This window comes from Ceratotherium simum, chromosome 32, assembly GCF_057802395.1.
Source record: "Ceratotherium simum simum isolate JZ-2026a chromosome 32, ASM5780239v1, whole genome shotgun sequence".
Classification (NCBI taxonomy): Eukaryota; Metazoa; Chordata; class Mammalia; order Perissodactyla; family Rhinocerotidae; genus Ceratotherium; species Ceratotherium simum.
This window is the reverse complement of record NC_141931.1, coordinates 10,674,279-10,695,869: the sequence shown is the minus strand read 5'-3', so window position 1 is coordinate 10,695,869 and position 21,591 is coordinate 10,674,279. Positions and strand designations below refer to the sequence as shown.

The 21,591-nt window shown below is 37.6% G+C and overlaps 1 protein-coding gene across 1 annotated transcript in view; it reads right to left on the bottom strand.

The window, feature by feature from the left end:
* Positions 1-21,591, bottom strand: part of PRTFDC1 (phosphoribosyl transferase domain containing 1) — a 93,069-nt gene that overhangs the window by 58,819 nt on the left and 12,659 nt on the right. The window contains exon 3 of the mRNA XM_004425293.3: positions 20,112-20,295. Within this exon, the coding sequence (XP_004425350.1) occupies positions 20,112-20,295 (184 nt within the window). The remainder of the gene's footprint in view (positions 1-20,111; positions 20,296-21,591) is intronic.

Here is a 21,591-nt window from a genome sequence, read left to right as displayed (position 1 = left end):
GCACTTAAAATAGTCCTTTCACATAGTAGTCAATCAATATTATTATTATTAGTTTGGATAAATCTAACTTAACTTTTAAAAAACTCATGCATAGTACTATTAAAGTAGAAAGGTCTTAAGAATTTGTATAAATAATATTAGAGATAATTTATTGTAGATATATATGCTCTGTATGTAGAGATTAGCCTAACAATGCTGCTGACAGAAAAATTATTATCCCTGGAAAAGTCTGCATTAATCCATCCATTTGAAATATATTTAAATTTATCCATTAAAAGAAACAAACTGAGGGGCTGGCCCCATGGCATAGCGCTTAAGTGCGCGCGCTCCGCTGCTGGCGGCCCGGGGTTCGGATCCGAGCACGCACCGATGCATCACTTGTCAGGCCATGCTGTGGCGGCGTCCCATGTAAAGTGGAGGAAGATGGGCATGGATGTTTGCTCAGGGCCAGTCTTCCTCAGCAAAAAAAAGAGGAGGATTGGCATGGATATTAGCTCAGGGTTGATCTCCCTCACCAAAAAAAAAAAAAAAAGAAAGAAACAAACTGAATTACATAATGGTTTTCAAATTAAAATATGCTCATTAATCAGCTAAAATTACTAACAGTTCTAATTCTTACAAGCACACCACCTAAAAGCATCATCAAAGGTATCTTTTTTTGCTGGTGCAAACTGATCTGCATTCAAAGTGAGTGGATTTTGCTTTAAATACAGAAATAAAACTAGGATATGTTTCTTTCCTAGTTAAGTATTTCCCTGCCTACAGTTCAACAACAGTTAAAAGTGATTTAAAGAATTGGACAATAGAGGCATAATTAATAGCTTCCTGAGTGACTTGGGCTCAGAAAGCAGCGGAATAAGAAAAAATCTATTTTCATAGTAAGAAATTTTCTTAACAGAAGGAGGAGAGATAACATCATACATTTTCACTTCTTGGATCTCTTAACCACAGGCCAAGATGACTTCAGAAGTGTGCCCTTACAAGAATTCTAGGTGGGGCAGTTTCTGAGTGCCCCTTCCAGCTGTCTTTTCTAATTAGCAGAGGCTCTACAACCAAAACAACACACAGAGGTCAGTAAGGCACCAAAACTCACGCCAGCACCTCAGCAGGGGCTCTGAGAGAGGAAGGAGTAATTCCCGGCTTCTAGGAGTCACATGCCTACCAATACTTCCTACTACTGTATTAGATTAGCATTTTTCACAAAGGCACTGCTGATTCATCACGACTACTGGTCTACTGTGAGTGCTGAGTCTTTTCCTGAGGCATTTCTGCCTAGTCATTTCTATCTGTGGCGTGAGCTTTAGGGCCCTTGACGTATTGTTGTGCCCTTTGTCTCACCGAGAGTCATCCTGTTTTCATGGTATTATTGTCTAATTTGTCAATGTCTGTTTGGATTCCACTTCTGTTTCTGAGGAGACAATAATGCTAGGCAAACAAAAGAAGAAGTATTTTCAAACCCATCCTCCGAATGAATGCCAAATTAATAAAAAGAAAGTTAAATAATTTTGGCCTTGAAAGCTATGAATCTCAAGCATTTTAATATTGAAATTACCTAAGTTGTTAATAATCATATTATATTTAATAATGACAAACTCATGCCATAAAGTAACACATACTATAATCTAAAATGAGAATAAAAACATTCAATTCAAACTGTATTATAGCACAATGAACCTCATAAAAGATTTTTAAAGAGATTAATTTCTCATAAATATTTTTCACAAGTCATTTTATTGTATCCAACTTTTTTGTGTGTGTGTGAGGAAGACCAGCCCTGAGCTAACATCCGATGCCAATCCTCCTCTTTTTGTTGAGGAAGACTGGCCCTGGGCTAACATTGCTGCCCATCTTCCTCCACTTTATATGGGACGCCGCCACAGCATGGCTTGACAAGCGGTGCCTCGGTGCGTTCCCCGGGTTCTGAACCAGCGAACCCCAGCCGGCCGAAGCGGAGCTCAAGCACTTAACCGCTGCGCCACCGGGCTGGCCCCTATTCAATTACTTTTTTCCGTCCAAATCCAAATTATTCCTTGGTAACTCTCCTAGCATATAAAGTCCATGTGTTTATAAAATACCTACGGAATATCTAATGTCATAAAGGCGTTATGGCCTTGATGCTAGGTTTTATATTCTACATCAGTTACAAAATGTTGATAAAAATAGCCTAACTTATAAAATATGGGCAAGGATTTTTGCTGCTGCAATTATTTTGTGCCAAAAATTAGAAATTATCTGTACATAATTAGTAAAACGTCACATTGTATCCTTTTTGGAAAAGGTCAGGTACAAATAAAATGATTAACAGCATATTTACTGTGTATATTGCAGCATGCTCAAGTTCCATGGGCCCAGTATACACGTGAAAGATAAATGGGGCAACAAGAAGATATGAGATATGACTGGAACCCTGAGGCATCGGATGCAATCTGTGCTCCTAGGACACACACTTTCCAGTGGGCCAGGCCCTGCCCAGTTCCCAGGTTCTGCAGCCTTCTCTCCTAGTAGCTATATCACCTGCCCCTAGTTCCCACCTCACCTACTGGCTCAACTTCATAAATCTCTAGGAACAAACTCAACCTTCAAAGGGACTGGAGCTCTTTGGAAATATATGCCCCATGACTCAGTATTATGCCTCTCCTGCGGGCTTTGGCATTCTGCCTTGCACCCAAGATCCAGCACCCACTCTGGAATTCTGCCTTGTCCTGTCTCCTGTGCACAAGTCCCTCCTAGATATTTGCCTAGCACTCCTAAAGAATTGGGGAGCTCCCTTCTCCTGCCTGTCCACCTCGTAGGCATTGGAGTCCTTTTTTTCCTCCACAGCTCCAAGAGGTGGCCGTGGCGTTGTGGTTAAAAGACCTAGTTGGAGAGCCTGACAGACCTCCACCGCCCAGCTGTGTGTCCTTGGGGGTCCAGCTAAGCTCTCTGGCCTCAGTGTCCTCACTTGTGAAAAGTTAATACGTATAAAGCACTTAGAACAATAGTTGGCTACAATATATAAGTACTCAGTGAATATTAGGTTTTATTAATAGTAGAACCAAGAGTAGAACACAAGCCGGTTGATACTACCAGCCCAGTGTTTGGAGCCCTAAAAGCTGTGGTCTTTCATTCCACCTTTCAGCTATCTGTTACACCTGTGGCAGTGGCCTTCAACTTGCAGTGGCAGCAGAGTCCATTCCCCAGGGCGCCCGGCTCCAGGCCGGGTCTTGTTCCCAATCCTGGATTCAACCTGTGGCAGTCAGGGAGATAAGCACAGCCTGTGTGGCATTTACTGAGATAAGCAGGGCCTCCCCCAGAGTGGTCTCTGAAAACTTGGTTGCCTCTATCATTTAATAATTACTTCTGCATTATTCTCTTATTTGCCCTCTGAGTGTTTGCTTTTCATAAGGAAAGACAAATCCTAAAAAGCATCTCTATAAAAAACTAAATTTGAATACAAAGAATGTACATTAATAAAATGCATAGATATTTACAAAATAAAGGCTGTAAGGGATGAGAACTAAAAATGTTGCTTATAAACCTTACCATTAACCTGATTACACAAATGGGCTTTGGTTTCATTTTTTTTTTTTAATCTTTTACTTGATAGAATTAGAAATCTCAAAGTAAACTTCCATCGAACAATGTTAGATGATCTCTTTTAAGGTCACACTAGACATTTGCTTCATGCCAAGTTTCTTCATCCACGCATGCTGAAAGCCAGTAGTAAATATATCTTAAGAACCAAAGGTCAAAGACAAAACAGGTAATGTCAACACTCTTTGTTTCAGTAAATGTATGAACGTGACAGATGTTTCAGCGTCTCTATCCAGAGGTCACAGGGAAATTCTGTTCTGATTTCCATAAGCGCTTTTGATTAATTTTAAGGATTTATGTGGATTGATTCAAACCACCCAGGCCTCTCCCTGATTAATTCTTTAGTAAGTAACTCTCCCTTTGAAGTCTGCAAAAATGTTTTGAGGATGTTAAAAATATTTTAGATACTGAGGTGGGAAAAATATTCAGCCTCAAAGGAATACCACACCATTTGCAAAAGAATATTGGAATAACATTACAAGACCCAAGATTTAAGGATGACCACAGGGTAAAGACAATGTTTTCTGTTACATTTCAGCTATTCAAACACTGGCAAATTATATTGCGAAAAAAAAAGGAGGAGCTACCACTTCATCAATTCCAAGTCGTACATTTTTTTCACAATTTAATATATCCCAAATCAGGATGCATCTTATAATCCAAGTCATATCCTGGCTTAATTTATAGCACTTTTTTCTTTCTTAGTGGTACATAAAATAACGGTGTACTTTACAATCTATGATGTCTTAGATTTAGCAAATATGATAAGTTTTGGAATTTCTTTTGTCTCTCATCTTCCCTTTTCTATTCCTTTATTTTCCTTTACTTTCCTATTCCTTTAGTTTTCTTCCCTTTCTCACTTAAAAAGATATACATATACAGTCATGTATACAGACAACGCATAACAAAGTTTCAGTCAATGACGGACCATCAGTGGTCGCATAAGATTAGTACCATATAGCCTAGGTGTGTAGTAGGCTATACCATCTAGGTTTGTGTAAGTACACTCTATCATATTCACACGACCAAATTGCCTAATGATGCATTTCTCAGAACGTATCCCCATCATTAAGCAACGCATCACTATATATATCTATATCCACATACATATATACAAATTATATTTAGATATGAATATATACAAGTTCTATATATACACGCACACACACATATACACCTGTCTTGGACCCAACCAGCACCCCTAAAGAACTGGGGACCTCTCTTCTCCACCTGTCATCTCCAAAGAATTGAATTGGAGTCCTTTTCCTCACCCCAAGCCCAAGATGGAACACTGCTAAGGTGGACTTCCAGCCTCGAAAAGAAAGGGGACATTCAACTCAAAGCCCTCTTACTATGTAGAAAAAGTTCAGCAAAAGGCCTGTGTAGGACAAAGAGAAAATTACTCGCTAAAACTAAGGATGGAGGCCTGGTTTATCTATCCTGTCCCCACTCCTCACAGGCATGGATGATAAAGGATTGACTTCAACTCTTTGTTCTGAACTCCAGGAAAGAGAGAGAAGAAAGGCGTTTTAGCTTTTCCCTTCCCTCATGGGGACAGGTTTCTGGCCAACCCTTAGCTCTAATGAGCCTCTTTAATAAAGATGCCAGCTTTCCCAGGGGCCCACACACCCTGCATGGCAACTCTCTCAGCCCTACTGTGGTCCCACTCTGGATTGTCTTTTATCTTCAAAAAGCTTTCTCTTGGTGCTGCCAATACACAGGAATTATTAATTAATACAAAGCCGAGCATGTTCAAATAGCAATGGGGAGGGGGATCCAGGCCAACTATAGCTTGCTTAAAATTAAGTTTCCCTTCCGTTTTTAAAGTCTCCAAGTTTGATGACGATTTTACCTTGCTCACAGTAAAACTGGCGGAACACAAAGAAACTGGAGTATTGCACCCTGAATTGCACTTTCTCTTCACACTGGATTGTACATAAATTAATGAACCTTTAAATCAGGGCGACATTTAAGAGGGAATAAAGGAAACAAGCTTGGCAAATAATCTATCTGCATACCAAAAGCTGGGTGATAAGTCACTCGCTGGCACCTGCCAATACTCTCTTCCAACTCCTCTTAAATCCTTATTCCTTCTCCCAAGCCCCTTATCCTAAAGGCCTCCCACCGCTCCCCTGACAGAGCTTTCTCAGAACACACTAAATTGGGTAGCTCAAGAGGTAGCTGAGTTATGCCTGTTTCTCTCTGATTCAGGTCCCTACACCTTCAGGAGCTGGTAAGGAGCTTGGTGTGCCGGGTCCTTTGCAATTCTGCTGGATTGGCTTCCCAAGAGCCCCAGCTTTAAGTGACTTCCAAGCGCAAGCAAGTGTAGTCAATGTTCACATCCTTTGGAAAATCTCTATGGTGTAGGGGGCAAGATGAACAGAAAATCATAGTTTCCCATAATTTGCAAGAAAATTAGGTGCCAATATTTATTATTCATTTTCTTGAAGGTACCTCTTCATAGTTTATTAATAGAATGTATAAACCATTTCAGAAAAATAAGCACTTAATTGTCTATTTACAGATATTGCTATTCTTCCAGTAATTACAGGAGCTGGCTTAACCTACTTCGGTAAATATCAAAATAAATCCTAGGGAAAAAATGATGCTGATTCATTTGGTGAAATTTTCCTCCTTTTAGCCTAATACATCTCGACATATCAACATATCTCTAGAGACACAGTATGTTTTAGTGGGCACAGTCTTGGGCTCTGAAGCTGAACTTGGGTTTGAACATTAGATCCTCACTTACAAGCCGTTTGACATTGCACATGTTACTTAACATCTAGGGCTCAGTTTCCTCATCTGTAAAATGGGTATAATAAGATTATTTAATTGTTTGTTATTTTCTGTCTACTACTGAATTAATCAAGCTTTTGAGTTTTTTTTTTATTCCTTTTTATCCTCTCTACTTGCTGGGAACGTATACATAACATTCCTGTTCTTTCAGTGTTTACCATTAAATTTTTAATAGGCATACCTAAAGTTTGCAAGTCATTAACATCTCTATGCTTCTCTTAAAGGATACGCAGAATATTAGAATGTTTTTATTCTGGTCAATTACAACCGAGTGTGGACTGCTATTTTAATTCCACCCTGTTTGTTTTACCACCAAAGCATGTCATAATTCATATTATTATTTCATCAATTATTATTTTAACCAATCAAAACTTTTTTGATTTACCTACATGCTTGTCAATTTCTTGGCATCACATTTATTCTTTTGGGTTCAATTTCCGTCTTACTGAAATATACCCTTTAGGAGGTGCTTTCGGCCAGTGTCTGTTATCAGGAAACTGTTAGAATGTGATGACTGATGTCTTTAGCTGACACTCACACTAGAGTTAAAGATCAGCTGGGAATGAAAATTTAGGTTAACTGTTATTTTCATGTTGATGATACTACTCCCTGTCTTCTGATTTCTGTCATTGCCTTTGAGAAGCCTGCTGATAGGATAGTGGTAATTCCTTTAGCGGCAATTTTCCCCCCCAGTTGCTTTTACAATCTTCTTTGACTCTGGTGTTTTGTTCTTCAGTTTCACTATGACACGGCAAGCTATGGTCTCACTGTGCTTCCTGAATCTGAATATTCATGTCTTTCATCAACTCTAAAATATGATTAGGCTTTATCTTATCAAAAATTGACTATGTGCAATTCTCTCTAGTCTTTCCTTAAGGCATTCCCATATGACATATTTTAGGTCTTTTCACTCAATCTTTCATGTCACCTATCCTTTCTTATATTCCATCTCCATCCATGCTGTTTGGGGTAATTTTTTCAGATTCATATCCATAATGACATTCAATCTGCTGTTTATCCTATTATTTGAGTTACTATCCTAACCATTCAACTACTATCTTTTTCACTGCTAGACATTCTATTATTTCACTTCTAAAAGTTCCCATTATTTTTTTATGTTGTTTTATCTCTTCTTTAAAATCCTTTCATTTATGTCTTTAGTCATATTAGGCATAATTATTTTATATTCTCTTTCAGATAGTTTACCTACTTCTGCTGTTTATCCTTGCCAGCTGATCTTGTCCGTGGTGGGTTGTTTCCATGTATCCTCCGGTTGGGTCTGTGAGCTCAGGCTAACTGAGGTTGTATCTACTGGAATCCTGTCTAAGTTGAGGTATTCCCTCCAAAGAGGTTTTGGACTTACTTCTACTAGACACTTTGGGGGTACCGTGGTCTGAGACCAATTTTAGTATTAAATTCTCAGGTTGGGATTTCCCAGACTCTGCAAGTAAATTAAAACCTCAAACTCACATGTGGTATAGACTCATGTTTAAAAGTTCCCACTTATGCAGGGATGGTTTAACATTCGCAAATCAATCAACGTGATACACCACATTAATAAAATGAAGAATAAAAATCACATGATCATCTCAATAGATGCAGAGAAAGCATTTGACAAGATACGGCATCCATTTATGACAAAAACTCTGAATAAAATGGGTATAGAAGGAAAGTACCTCAACATAATAAAGACCATATATGAGAAACCCACAGCTAATATCATCCTCAATGGTGAAAAACTGAAAGCTATCCCTCTAAGAACAGGAACCAGACAAGGATGCCCACTGTCACCACTCCTATTTAACATAGTACTGGTTAAACAGTCCTAGCCAGAGCAATCAGGCAAGAGAAAGAAATCAAAGGGATCCAAATTGGAAAGGAAGAAGTGAAACTATCACTATTTGCAGATGACATGATTTTATATATAGAAAACCCTAAAGAATCCACCAGAAAACTTTTAGAAGTAATAAATGAATATGGTAAAGTTGCAGGATACAAAATCAACATACAAAAATCAGTTGCATTTCTGTACACTAACAACGAAGTAGCAGAAAGAGAAATTAAGAATACCATCCCATTTGCAATTGCAACAAAAAGAATAAAATACCTAGGAATAAACTTAACCAAAGACGTGAAAGAGCTGTACACTGAAAACTATAAAACATTTCTGAAAGAAATTGAAGAAGACACAAAGAAATGGAAAGATATGCCATGCTCTTGGATCGGAAGAAATAACATAGTTAAGATGTCCATACTTCCTAAAGCCATCTATAGATTCAATGCAATCCCTATCAAAGTTCCAACAACATTTTTCACAGAAATAGAACAAAGAATCCTAAAATTTATTTTATTATTTTTTTTTAATTTTTTTTAAAGATTTTATTTATTCATTTTTTTCCCCCCAAAGCCCCAGTAGATAGTTGTATGTCATAGGTTCACATCCTTCTAGTTGCTGTACGTGGGACTCGGCCTCGGGTTGGTCGGAGAAGTGGTGCCTTGGGGCGTGCCCGGGATCCAAACCCGGGCCGCCAGCATCAGAGCGCGCGCACTTAACCGCTAAGCCATGGAGCCGGCCCCAAGAATCCTAAAATTTATATGGAACAACAAAAGTCCCCGAATAGGTAAAGGAATCCTGAGAAAAAAGAACAAAGCTGGAGGTATCACAATCCCTGATTTCAAAATATACTACAAAGCTATAGTAACCAAAACAGCATGGTACTGGCACAAAAACAGACACACAGATCAATGGAATAGAATCGAAAGACCAGAAATAAACCCACACATCTATGGACAGCTAATCTTTGACAAAGGAGCCAAGAACATACAATGGGGAAAAGAAAGTCTCTTCAACAAATGGTGTTGGGAAAACAGGATAGCCACATGCAAAAAAATGAAAGTAGACCCTTACCTTACACCATACACAAAAATTAACTCCAAATGGATTAAAGACTTGAATGTAAGACCTGAAACTATGAAACTTCTAGAAGAAAACATAGGCAGTACACTCTTCGACATCGGTCTTAGCAACATATTTTCAAGCACCATGTCTGACCGGGCAAGAGAAACAATAGAAAAAATAAACAAATGGGATTACATCAAACTAAAAAGCTTCTGCACAGCAAAGGAAACCATCAACAAAACGAAAAGACAACCTAACAATTGGGAGAAGATATTTGTAAACCATACATCTGATAAGGGCTTAATCTCCAAAATATATAAAGAACTCATGCATCTCACCAACAAAAAAACTACCAACCCAATTAAAAAATGGGCAAAAGACCTGAACAGACATTTCTCCAAAGAAGATATACAGATGGCCAACAGACACATGAAAAGATGTTCAAAATCATTAACTATCAGGGAAATGCAAATCAAAATTACAATGAGATATCACCTCACGCCCGTCAGAATGGCTATGATTAACAAGACAGGAAACAACATATGTTGGAGAGGATGTGGGGAGAAGGGAACTCTCATACACTGCTGGTGGGAGTGCAAACTAGTGCAGCCACTATGGAAAACAGATTGGAGATTCCTCAAAAAATCAAGGATAGAACTACCATATGATCTAGCTATTCCACTGCTGGGTATCTATCCAAAGAACTTGAAAACACCAATGCGTAAAGATACATGCACCCCTGTGTTCATTGCAGTATTATTCACAATAGCCAAGACTTGGAAGCAACCTAAGTGCCCATCAAGGGACGAATGGATAAAGAAGATGTGGTATATATACACAATGGAATACTACTCAGCCATAAGAAACAATGAAATCCAGCCATTTGTGACAACGTGGATGGACATTGAGGGTATTATGCAAAGTGAAATAAGTCAGAGGGAGAAGGTCAAATACCATATGATTTCCTTCATTAAGTAGTAGATAATACCAACAATAAACAAACACATAGAGACAGAGATTGGATTGGTGGTTACCAGAGGGAAAGGGGGGACGGAGGAGGGCGAAAGGGATAATTTGGCACATGTGTGTGGTGATGGGTTGTAATTAGTATTTGGGTGGTGAATATGATGTAATCTATGCAGAAATAGAAGTATAATGATGTACACCTGAAATTTATACAATGTTATAAACCAATGTTACTGCAATAAACAAAAAATTAAAAAAAATAAATAAATAAAAGTTCCCACAGAATATTTTACTTTCCCACTCCAGCCCAGGCCAAAAAAGACAAGCCAGTTTCATAGGGTCTCCCATTACTAAAGGAAGAATCTTTTCACCAAAGGCATACCTCTTTGAGGGCACTGGCTTTACATGAGGGTCTCATTCAACTTCCCATTTTATATGGGTCCAAGGCTTTATTATCTGTCTTTGCATGGGTGTGAAAATCAGATGACTAAGACTGACACTCCTTCCCAACTCCTGCTCTTGGGAGGCCCCAGTTCACACTAAAGTTCTGATTCTCAGACTCATCACTTGTGCCCCTTCAATATCCCTTACCTTCTTGTGAATTCCAGTAAGTATTTAAAAGGATTTTTAAAATTTATTATTATATTTCACCTAGCATTTTTAGGTGTTCGTGGCAAGAGGATTTTCAAGTTGTCTATTCCATAAAACTGCCACAATCAAATTCTGTTTGGTCTGTTAACTTGAATATATTACTTTGAGAAAAAGAAAATATTATTAAAATGTGTAATATAGTAGTTATAACAAATATATGTTCATGAGATGTGGTGTATCCTTGGATCAGATCAGCCAAAAAATTAGATCCCTTAGTTGAATAAATTCTTTTGAGAAATAATTGCTATTTGATTCTTTGTTAAATGAAACAAAAACTGAATACTTTTACAAATTTTGTTGATCTTACAAACTACAAAGTATAGCCCGTTGTGTGCATAAGGGATGTCATACATGTAATATGTTCTCTCTCTCATGCAACTTCCAGATTTTCTCAAGTATAGTCACCACGTCTTAAAGGCAAATTATTGTATAACGATAATAATAATTGCACATATGTACTTAATGTTTATCTTACATAAAAATATTTTAGGAGAAAAATATAACCAACTCCTCTATAAATGTTAGCAAACATTAATATTTCATGGAACAGTAAAGTTTTTTGGAAAATTTTAGAAAATTCGATGGGAAATGTTGATACGCTGCAAAGGGCACAGACTTGAGAGACAGATGGTTCTAGGCTCTGATGCCATGTCTACTGTTTATTGGCTATGTGACTTAGGTGAGTTAATTAACATCTTGGAGCGTCCTTTTCTTCATCAACAAAAGATGAGATGCAAGATGCTTGGTAGGGTTGCAGTTAGGATTAACTGAGATAACGAATTCATCTAGCAAGTGCTGAATGAACATTAGTGGAAAGACAGAAGGAAAAAGAAAGGGAGAGAGGAAGGAAAACTTGTAAAGTAAGGAATTCAGGTTGCCCCCCATAAAGGAATGAGTGCCCCCCATTTCATTAAAAAACAGGAGTATGTTGGCCACGCCCTCCAATGAATTAGCCCAATGCTAATTTCTAAACCATCTTTGTCTAGATTGCTATCATTTATGCAAATTCATTTCACATCTTTTGGAAAGGTTAGTGTAACAACAAAGACAAGTCAAGTTGCCTAGAGCCTAGAGATGTTTGCAGCCATCCATCCCTTAGGAAGGTTCTTGAGTGAACAGTGGAGCGCATCAGGCAGCTGAGCCCCAGCCCTGGAAAAAGAGCTCTTAAAGTGACTTATGAATGCTGATGGCTGAGACAAGGAGAACCATTGCCTGTGAGTAAACTGAACTGTCATCTTGTTTTCCTCAAAAAAGAAATTTAAAAAGAGTCACAGAGCAAGAGGGTAGGAGGGAGTAAAACCACACAACGCTTTTGACCAGCACCCACAACAGTACAGAGTCCTGATCACCCTCCAGAAATTTCTACAGGAATAAAAATAACACTTTATCGGCCATTGTTTCTGCTGAGATGTTTTTGAGATGTCTGCTTCCGATGAACAGGTTTAGAGGTATGCAGGAGCACCAAATGCTCCTGCATTTTCAGAGGAAAATGAGCTAGTCCCGTTCCGCTTATTTAGTGGTGTTTATTAGTTGTTGTTTTTTTTTTTTATAGGTCTCTGTCCTTAGGAATGTTGAAAGAGCTCAAGTATGCAAAGGGATAGCAGGCTCAAGCCTAACCTGACACAGCTATTAATTCATCTCTGGATGAGCACAGCTTAGGTGCTATGAGCAGATGATGAATATGGTTTCTCCATCCATTTCCGAAGATATTTATTTAAGGTAAAAGCTTGCCCTGAGTGAGCAGGTAGGCTTTTATGTGAAGTAATCTCTCAGGAGATGATCTGTGTCACCTTGGTGATAGACAAGAGGAGGAACATTTGGTTAGAAGGAAAGAGAAGAGACACCACAATCATCCTTGGGTCCTACAGGATTCAAGTGTGGGACAAAAGCTAAAATACACAGTGTGTGAGAATGGATGAAAGCAGTGAAGACTGCAAGTCTGCTACTGCCTTCCTCCTTCATAAGAACCCTGGGTAGGAGCCCTCACATCTTTGTCCCCAGGAAAAATGGGTTGATTTGAAAATATCTGTCTAGATGAGCAATAATCATCAAAATGTTACTGGAATTTTAGAAATGCAAATATTTGTTCTGAACTAGTATCACATAAACATGAGTTATAGGGCATATAAGTATTAGAACGTGTGCCTCTAGGTTAAAACATTGATAAAATAAAGAGAAGATGTTTAGAGAAATGGACAATGGAAAAAGCATGAAAAATTAGAAAGAGATAGCAGTATTGTCTAATCTGACATAGATTACAATGCTGTTAGTTTCAGCAAGATTGACCATATTCTGGGCCAAAAAACAAGCCTCAACAAATATAAAAGAATTGAAATCATACAAAGTATAGTTTCTACAACAGAATTAAACTAGGAATCATACGTAAATATCTCCGGAAAATCCCCAAATAATCCATGAGTGAAAGAGGAAGTCATAAAGGAAATTAGAAAATAGTTTGAATTGAATGAAAATGAAAACAATATATCAAAATTTGGGGGATGCAACTAAAGAAGTACTTAGAGGAAATTTTATAGCATTACATGTTTATATTAGAAAACAAAAGTTCTCAAATCTGTGAACTGAGCTTCCATCTTAAGAAACTAGCAAAATTAAAGCAAATTAAACCCAAAGCAAGCAGAAGGAAAGTAATAATAAAGATAAGAGCATAAATCAATGGAATTGAAAACAGAAAGACAACAGAGAAAATCAAATAAGTCATAAACTGGTTCTTTGAAAGGATCCAAAACTGACAAATCTCTAGGTACACTGGTGAAGAAAAAAACAAAAAAGAGGATACAATTTGATAATAGCAGGAATGAAAGAGGGGATATCACTACAGACCCTACAGACATTAAAATGATAGTAAGGGGATATTATAAACAACTTTATGCCCCTACATGTGAAAACTCAGATAAAGACACAAACTATCAAAAATCACTGAAGAAGATAACCTGAATAGTCCTGTATCTACCAAAGAAATCGAATTCCTAGTTAAAAACATTCTGATAAAGAAAACTCCAGGCCAAGATGGTTTCACTGGTGAATTCTACCAAATATTCAAGGAAGAATTAATACCAATTCTACACCAACTCTTCTAGAAAAGGGATGAGGAGGAAACACTTCCCAACTCATTTCATGAGACCAACATAATCTTGATACCAGAACCAGAAAAAGGCATTGCAAGAAAAGAAAACTATGGTTTAACATCCTTCATAGATGTAAATGTAAAAATCCTCAAAAAATATTAGCAAACTGAATCTATGAATATACAAAAAAATGATATGTCATGACCAAGTGGAAAGACGGTTCAACATTAGAAAAACCAATTAACGTAATTCACCATATCAATATTTTTAGAAAAAGCATTTGACAATATTCAACATTCATTCATGATTAAAAAAACAAAAACAAAAACCTCTTAGCAAACTAAGAATAGAAGGAACTTTCTTAACTTGGTAAACAACATCTTCAAAAAACCAACAACGTGTATCATACTGACTGAGAACAGGTGAGGATATGTTCCTTCACCATTCCTATTCAGAATTGTACAGGAGGTCCTAGCCAGAGAAATAAGGCTATAAAAACTATACAAATTAGAAAGGAAGAAGTAAAACTACCTCTACTCACAGAAGAAATGATTGTCTTCAGAGAAAATCTGAAGGATCTACCAAAAAGCTATTAGAAGTAATGAGAGTTTTGAAAAGTCATAGGATTCAATATACCAAATCAATAGTATTTCTATACACTAGCAATAAACAATTGAAAACTGCAATTCAAAGAAAAACTTACCAAATATAATAGGATCAAAAAACATTAAATATTTAAGTATAAATCTAACCAAATATGTCTAAGATCTGACTCGAAAACTAGAAAATACTGATATTAAATGAGACCTGAGCAAATTGGCAGATATACCCTGTTCATTGATTGGAAGACTAGTGTTAAGATGTCAATTTCTCCAAATTGATCTAAAGATTCAAAACAATCCCATTAAAAATTCTAACAGATTATTTTTTAGAGATCAATAACATGATTTTAAAATTTATATGGAGAGGCAAAGAACTAGAATAGCTAAAACAGTTATGAAAAAGAAGAACAAAGTTGAGGATGCATACTACCTGATTTCCAGACTTATTACACAGTGACAGTCATCAAAACAGTGTGGTATTAACAAAAGGAAAAGCACATAGATGAATGGAACTGGACAGTGTTCAGAATAGACCCATATAGAGTCACTTGATTTTCAATGAAAGATCAAAGGCAATTCAATGGAAAAAGATAGTCTTTTTATCAAACGATCCTGGAACAATCGAACATTCACATATTAAAAAAAGAGAAGAGGGGCTGACCCAGTGGCATAGGGGTTAAGTTCATGCACTCTGCTTCGGCGGCCCAGAGTTCACAGGTTTGGATCCTGGGCGTGGACATATGCACCACTTATCAAGCCATGCTGTGGTGACATCTCATATAAAGTAGACGAAGATGGGCATGGATGTTAGCCCAGGGCCAATCTTCCATAGCAAAAAAAAGAGGAGGATTGACAACAGATGTTAGCTCAGGGCTAATCTTCCTCAAAAAAGAAAAGAAAAGAAAAGAAATCTTGACCCATACCTTATACTATATTAAAAAATTAACACAATACAGATCATAGACCTAAATTTAAACCTAAACTATGAAACTTCTCAAAGAAAACAGAGGAGAAAAATCTTTGTCACCTTGAATTAGGCAAAGATTGGTAAATTGGACTGTATAAAAATGTTTAAATTATGCTCTTTGAAAAAAAGCACTGTTACGAAAATGAAAAAACAACCCATTGACTGGAAATATATTCAAAACACATATCTAATAAAGGACTTGTAGCCAAAATATATACAGAACTCTCAAAACTCAATAATAAGGAAATAACCCAATTTTAAAAATAGGCAAACTATATGAACAACGAGTTCATCAAAGAAGCTATATGAATAGCAAATAAGCAAATGAAAGGATGCTCAACATCATTATTCATGAGGGAAATGCAAATTAAAACCTCAATGAGAAACTATCACCTATTCAAACGGGTAAAATAAAGAAAAACCGACAAAATAGCAAGTGCTGTTGAAAATGTGGAGCAACCAGGACTCTCACATACTGCTGGTAAGAATGCAAATTATTCATATTTTGAAAACAGTTTGGCAATCTCTCACATACACTCACCATACGACCTAGCAATCTTGCTCCTAGATATTTACTCAAGAGAAATAAAGACATAAGAACACACAACAAACTAATGTGAAAATTTATAGCAGCTTTATTGGTAATTGCCCCAAAAAGGAATCAAACCAAATATCCTTCCGCTGATGAACAGATTAAAAAACTGTGGTATATCCATAATAAAATCCTACTTGACAATAAGAAGAAATAAACCACTGGTACACACAACGATATGGACGAATCTCGAATTATGCTAAGATTTACAGATTTACTAAGGTCACATGGTACATAGTTACATTATATGATATTCTAGAAAGAGCAAAAGTCTAGGGACAGAAAATATACCCGTGATTGCCAGGACCTGGGAGTTGGGGGAAGGATTGACCATGAAGTGACACGAGGGCATGTTTTGTGGTGAGGAACTGTTCTATATCTTGATTGTGGTGATTTACATGACTGTATGCAATTGTCAAAACTCACAGAACTGTAAACTAAAAGGAGTGAATTCCACTGCATGTAAACTACACCTCAATAAACCTGACTTTAATTTTAAAAAGATTTTTAAAGAGCCGTTTGCTGGGGTAAAATACGGTAAAGATCAGACCCAAGCAAACGAGAAAAAAATCTCATAAGAAGGAAGCACAGCTGCTTAATCCAGGGTAAAAGGAACCTAGAGAGAGAAAAGGTTGTCAAGAGAAGATGAAACCAATAAATTAGGGTTAAGATGTCTGCAAAAAACAGCTTCAACCTGGCCTGAGAGTCATCAGGAATATACAGAGTATCTTAAGAAATGAGCAATAACTTGCCAGCTGCTCTCGAGTTGAGGCAACCGAATCACAGAAAGAGAGTGGTAGGCAGAATTCTAAGATGCCCTGCTCACTCGTGTCCCCTGGTGTACGCACCCTGTATAATCTCCTCCACTTGAGTGTAGGCGAGACTTGTAAATATCATGGGAATTCATTCCCATGATTAGGTGACTAGTCAATTGACTTTGAGTTCATCAAAAGGGAGCTTATCCTTGCTGAACCTGACCTAATCAGGTGAGCCCTTAAAAGAGGGACTGGGCCCTCACTGAATGGAGAGGTTCTCCTGCCCTGCTGGGAACTGCCTGTGGAGGAGACCCTGAGGCAAAGACCTGAGGGCAGCCTCCAGGAGTTGAGAGCATTTCTAGCCTAGAGACGCAGGGAAACGGGACTGAATTCTGCCAACAACCAGTCTTCTTGGAAAAGGTCACTTATCTGCAAACCTCAGATGAGATCAAAGCCCCAGCCAACACCTTGATTTCAGCCTGGGAAGACTCTGAGCAGAGAACCCATGCTCGGACTTCTGACCCAGAGAAACTGAAAGATGATAAATGTGTGTTGGTTTAAGCCACTAAGTTTGCGGTGACTTTGTCACACAGCAATAGAAAATGAATTCAAAGAGTGAATGCGTCAAGCAAGTTTAATCAATGAGAATACTTTCACGACATTGACTCTAACAGTTCCTCACTCAATAGTAAGCTAGTTTTTTTTTTTATTTTGGTAAGGAAGATTAGCCCTGAGGTAACATCTGTTGCCAATCCTCCTGTTTTTGCTGAGGGAGATTAGCTCTGGGCTAACATCCTTGCCTGTCTTCCTCTACTTTATATGCGGGACACCTGCCACATGGCTTGATAAGCAATGCGTAGGTCGGCGCCCGGGATTCGAACCTGTCACATCAACAAAACAAGGAATAAAAACCACATGATCATCTCAATAGACGCAGAGAAGGCATCTGACAAGATACAACATCCATTTATGATAAAAACTCCCAATAAAATGGGAATAGAAGGAAAATACCTCAACATAATAAAGGCCATATATGACAAACCCACAGCCAACATCATACTCAACAGGGAAAGACTGAAAGCCATTCCTCTGAAAACAGGAACGAGGCAGGGCTGCCCACTCTCACCACTCCTGTTCAACATAGTACTGGAGGTTTTGGCCAGAGCAATTAGGCAAGAAAAAGGAATAAAAGGAATCCAAATAGGTAACAAAGAAGTGAAACTCTCACTATTTGCAGATGACATGATTGTATATATAGAAAACCCTAAAGAATCTGTTGGAAAACTATTAGAAACAATCAACAACTACAGCAAAGTTGCAGGGTACAAAATCAATCTACAAAAATCAGTTGCATTTCTGTATGCTAATAATGAACTAACAGAAAGAGCGCTCAAAAAGATAATACCATTTACAATTGCATCAAAAAGAATAAAATGCCTAGGAATAAATCTTACCAAGGAGGTGAAGGATCTATACAATGAGAACTACAAGACATTATTGAAAGAAATCCATGATGACATAAAGAAATGGAAAGATATCCCATGCATGTGGATTGGAAGAATAAACATAGTTAAAATGTCTATATTACCTAAAGCAATCTACAGGTTCAATGCAATCCCAATCGGAATCCCAATGACATTCTTCACAGAAATAGAAAAAAGAATACTAAAATTTATATGGGGCAACAAAAGACCCCGAATAGCTAAAGAAATCCTAAGAAAAAAGAACAAAGCAGGAGGCATCACAATCCCTGACTTCAAAACATACTACAAAGCAATAGTAATCAAAACAGCATGGTACTGGTACAAAAACAGACACACAGATCAATGGAACAGAATTGAAAGCCCAGAAATAAAACCACACATATACGGACAGCTAATTTTCGACAAAGGTGCAAAGAACATGCAATGGAGAAAGGAAAGTCTCTTCAATAAATGGTGTTGGGAAAACTGGACAGCCACATGCAAAAGAATGAAAGTGGACCATCTGCTATCGCCATTCACAAAAATTAACTCAAAATGGATCAAAGACCTGAAGGTGAGACCTGAAACTATAAAACTCATAGAAGAAAATATAGGCAACACACTATTTGACATTGGTTTTAAAGGAATCTTTTCGGATGACATGCCTACCCAGACTAGGGAAACTAAAGAAAAAATGAACAAGTGGGACTTTATCAGATTAAAGAGCTTTTATAAGACTAATGAAACCAGAATCAAGATGAACAGACAACCAACCAGCTGGGAGAGAATATTTGCAAAACATACATCTGACAAGGGGTTGATCTCCATAATATATAAAGAACTCACACAATTGAACAACAAAAAAACAAACAACCCGATCAAAAAATGGGCAGAGGAAATGAAGAGACACTTCTCCAAGGAAGATATACAGATGGCCAATAGGCACATGAAAAGATGCTCAACGTCACTAATCATCAGGGAAATGCAAATCAAAACAACACTAAGATACCACCTCACGCCCGTTAGAATGGCTATAATCACCAAGACAAAAAACAACAAATGTTGGAGAGGATATGGAGAAACAGGAACCCTCATACACAGCTGGTGGGAATGCAAATTGGTGCAGCCTCTATGGAAAACGGTATGGAGATTCCTCAAAGAATTAAAAATAGAGATGTCCTATGATCCAGCCATCCCACTACTGGGAATCTATCCAATGAACCTGAAATCAACAATCCCAAGAGGCTTATGCACCCCTATGTTCATTGCAGCATTATTCACCATAGCCAAGAAGTGGAAGCAACCTAAGTGTCCCTCGACTGACGACTGGATTAGGAAAATGTGGTATATATACACAATGGAATACTACTCAGCCATAAAAAAAGACAAAATCGTCCCATTTGCAACAACATGGATGGGCCTGGAGCGTATTATGTTAAGTGAAATAAGCCAGAAAGAGAAAGACAAACACTGTAGGATCTCACTCATATGTGGAATATAAACCAACACATGGACAGAGAAAACTGGACTGTGGTTACCAGGGGCAGTGGGGGGTGGGCACAAGGGGTGAAGGGAGTCATATATATGGTGATGGACAAACAAAAATGTACAACCCAAAAATTTCACAATGTTAGAAACCATTAAAACATCAATAAAAAAAATTACATTCTTCATTTTCATAACCTATTAGTTCTTTTATTCTTTAACATTGTTCATTCTAAACATCACATAATGAAAATGGAATAAATAATAACTTACCCTGGAACTTTTTAGCCTGATGAAATCAACCTTCACAGAGACAAATCTATCTGAATTTCGACTGATGTTCTTCAGGTGTTCTACAAGATCCACACAGAACTTGAAACCGCCTTTAAGCACACACAGGATCATAATGTCACAGTATCCTATGTCTTTCATAATATCCTTAGCCAGCCGCTCAATTCTGAAAGAAGGGATTAAAAGATGTATTAAAGCATAACTACTTCTGAATATTTTTGTTCCTTTCAAAAAAATGCATGGTGACGGGGCTGGCCCGCTGGCGCAAGCAGTTAAGTACACGTGCTCCGCTGCGGCGGCCCAGGGTTCGCCAGTTTGGATCCCGGGAGTGCACCAGACACACTGCTCGTCGAGCCATGCTGTGGTGGTGTCCCATATAAAGTAGAGGAAGATGGGCACGGATGTCAGCTCACGGCCAATCTTCCTCAGAAAAAAGGGGAGGATTGGCATCAGATGTTAGCTCAGGGCTGATCTTCCTCACAAAAAAAAAAAAAGGATGATGTATTACACATCTTGAGGAATGATGTGTAACATTGTATGTGTATTGTATGTGTAATACACATCATTGTGTATTACACATAACAGAGGAATGTGGAGAAGAGCTTGGGAGACAGAAGCCTATGGATAAAGAAGCTTTGTTACAGTTGGACAAAGAGAGAGTGTTCAAAACATGTTTCTGATAACCACGTCATCAACAGTACATTTTTGCTCCTCTGTGTCACAAAAATCATTAAGGTGTAAAATATAATGTCAAAGATCATGAATGCTATTATTTTATCACTACGGGGCCTGGTTGTTAACCTTAACAATGCTATGATGGTATCTGGTGATATTATGCTCATTTTATAGCAGAGAAAAAGGAAATGGAGAATGATTCACCCACCATACAACATTATAGGAGACTGGAGGAAAAGTCAAGCCCATAGTAAATATTAAAAGAATAACATTTGTCTTATATTTGACAAAGATAGCATATTACCTTTGTGAAAGGTGCCCAAGAGTACAATTCCAGTAGGCACCATTTCCATGGAACACAGTGTGAATGATGCCTCCTGGAATTATGCAGTGATGCAGACTTGGGCTGGCACCCAATGCCTAATATAGAACTGTCATTGTATTTTTTCTAATTGTCTCATAAGTCCATTGCCCATATACCCATACAACGTTAAAACCTTGAATAGAGGCAGGATCTAAGGAGCATACTTTTTTTTAAAATTCCACTGATACCTCAAATAGAATTAGATTTAAAATAGATGAACAATGATCTGAATATATATATACATATATTATGTATGTTCTACATATGTAATATATTTTATATATGTTTTTATATGTGTGTATATATATGCATACACACATATACATCTAAAATGGCAGCCATGGTTTTGGACAATGTTTCTCAAAATATGATCATCAAAAAATGTACATCAACATGCCAGATATTCTATAAAAGGGACATTTA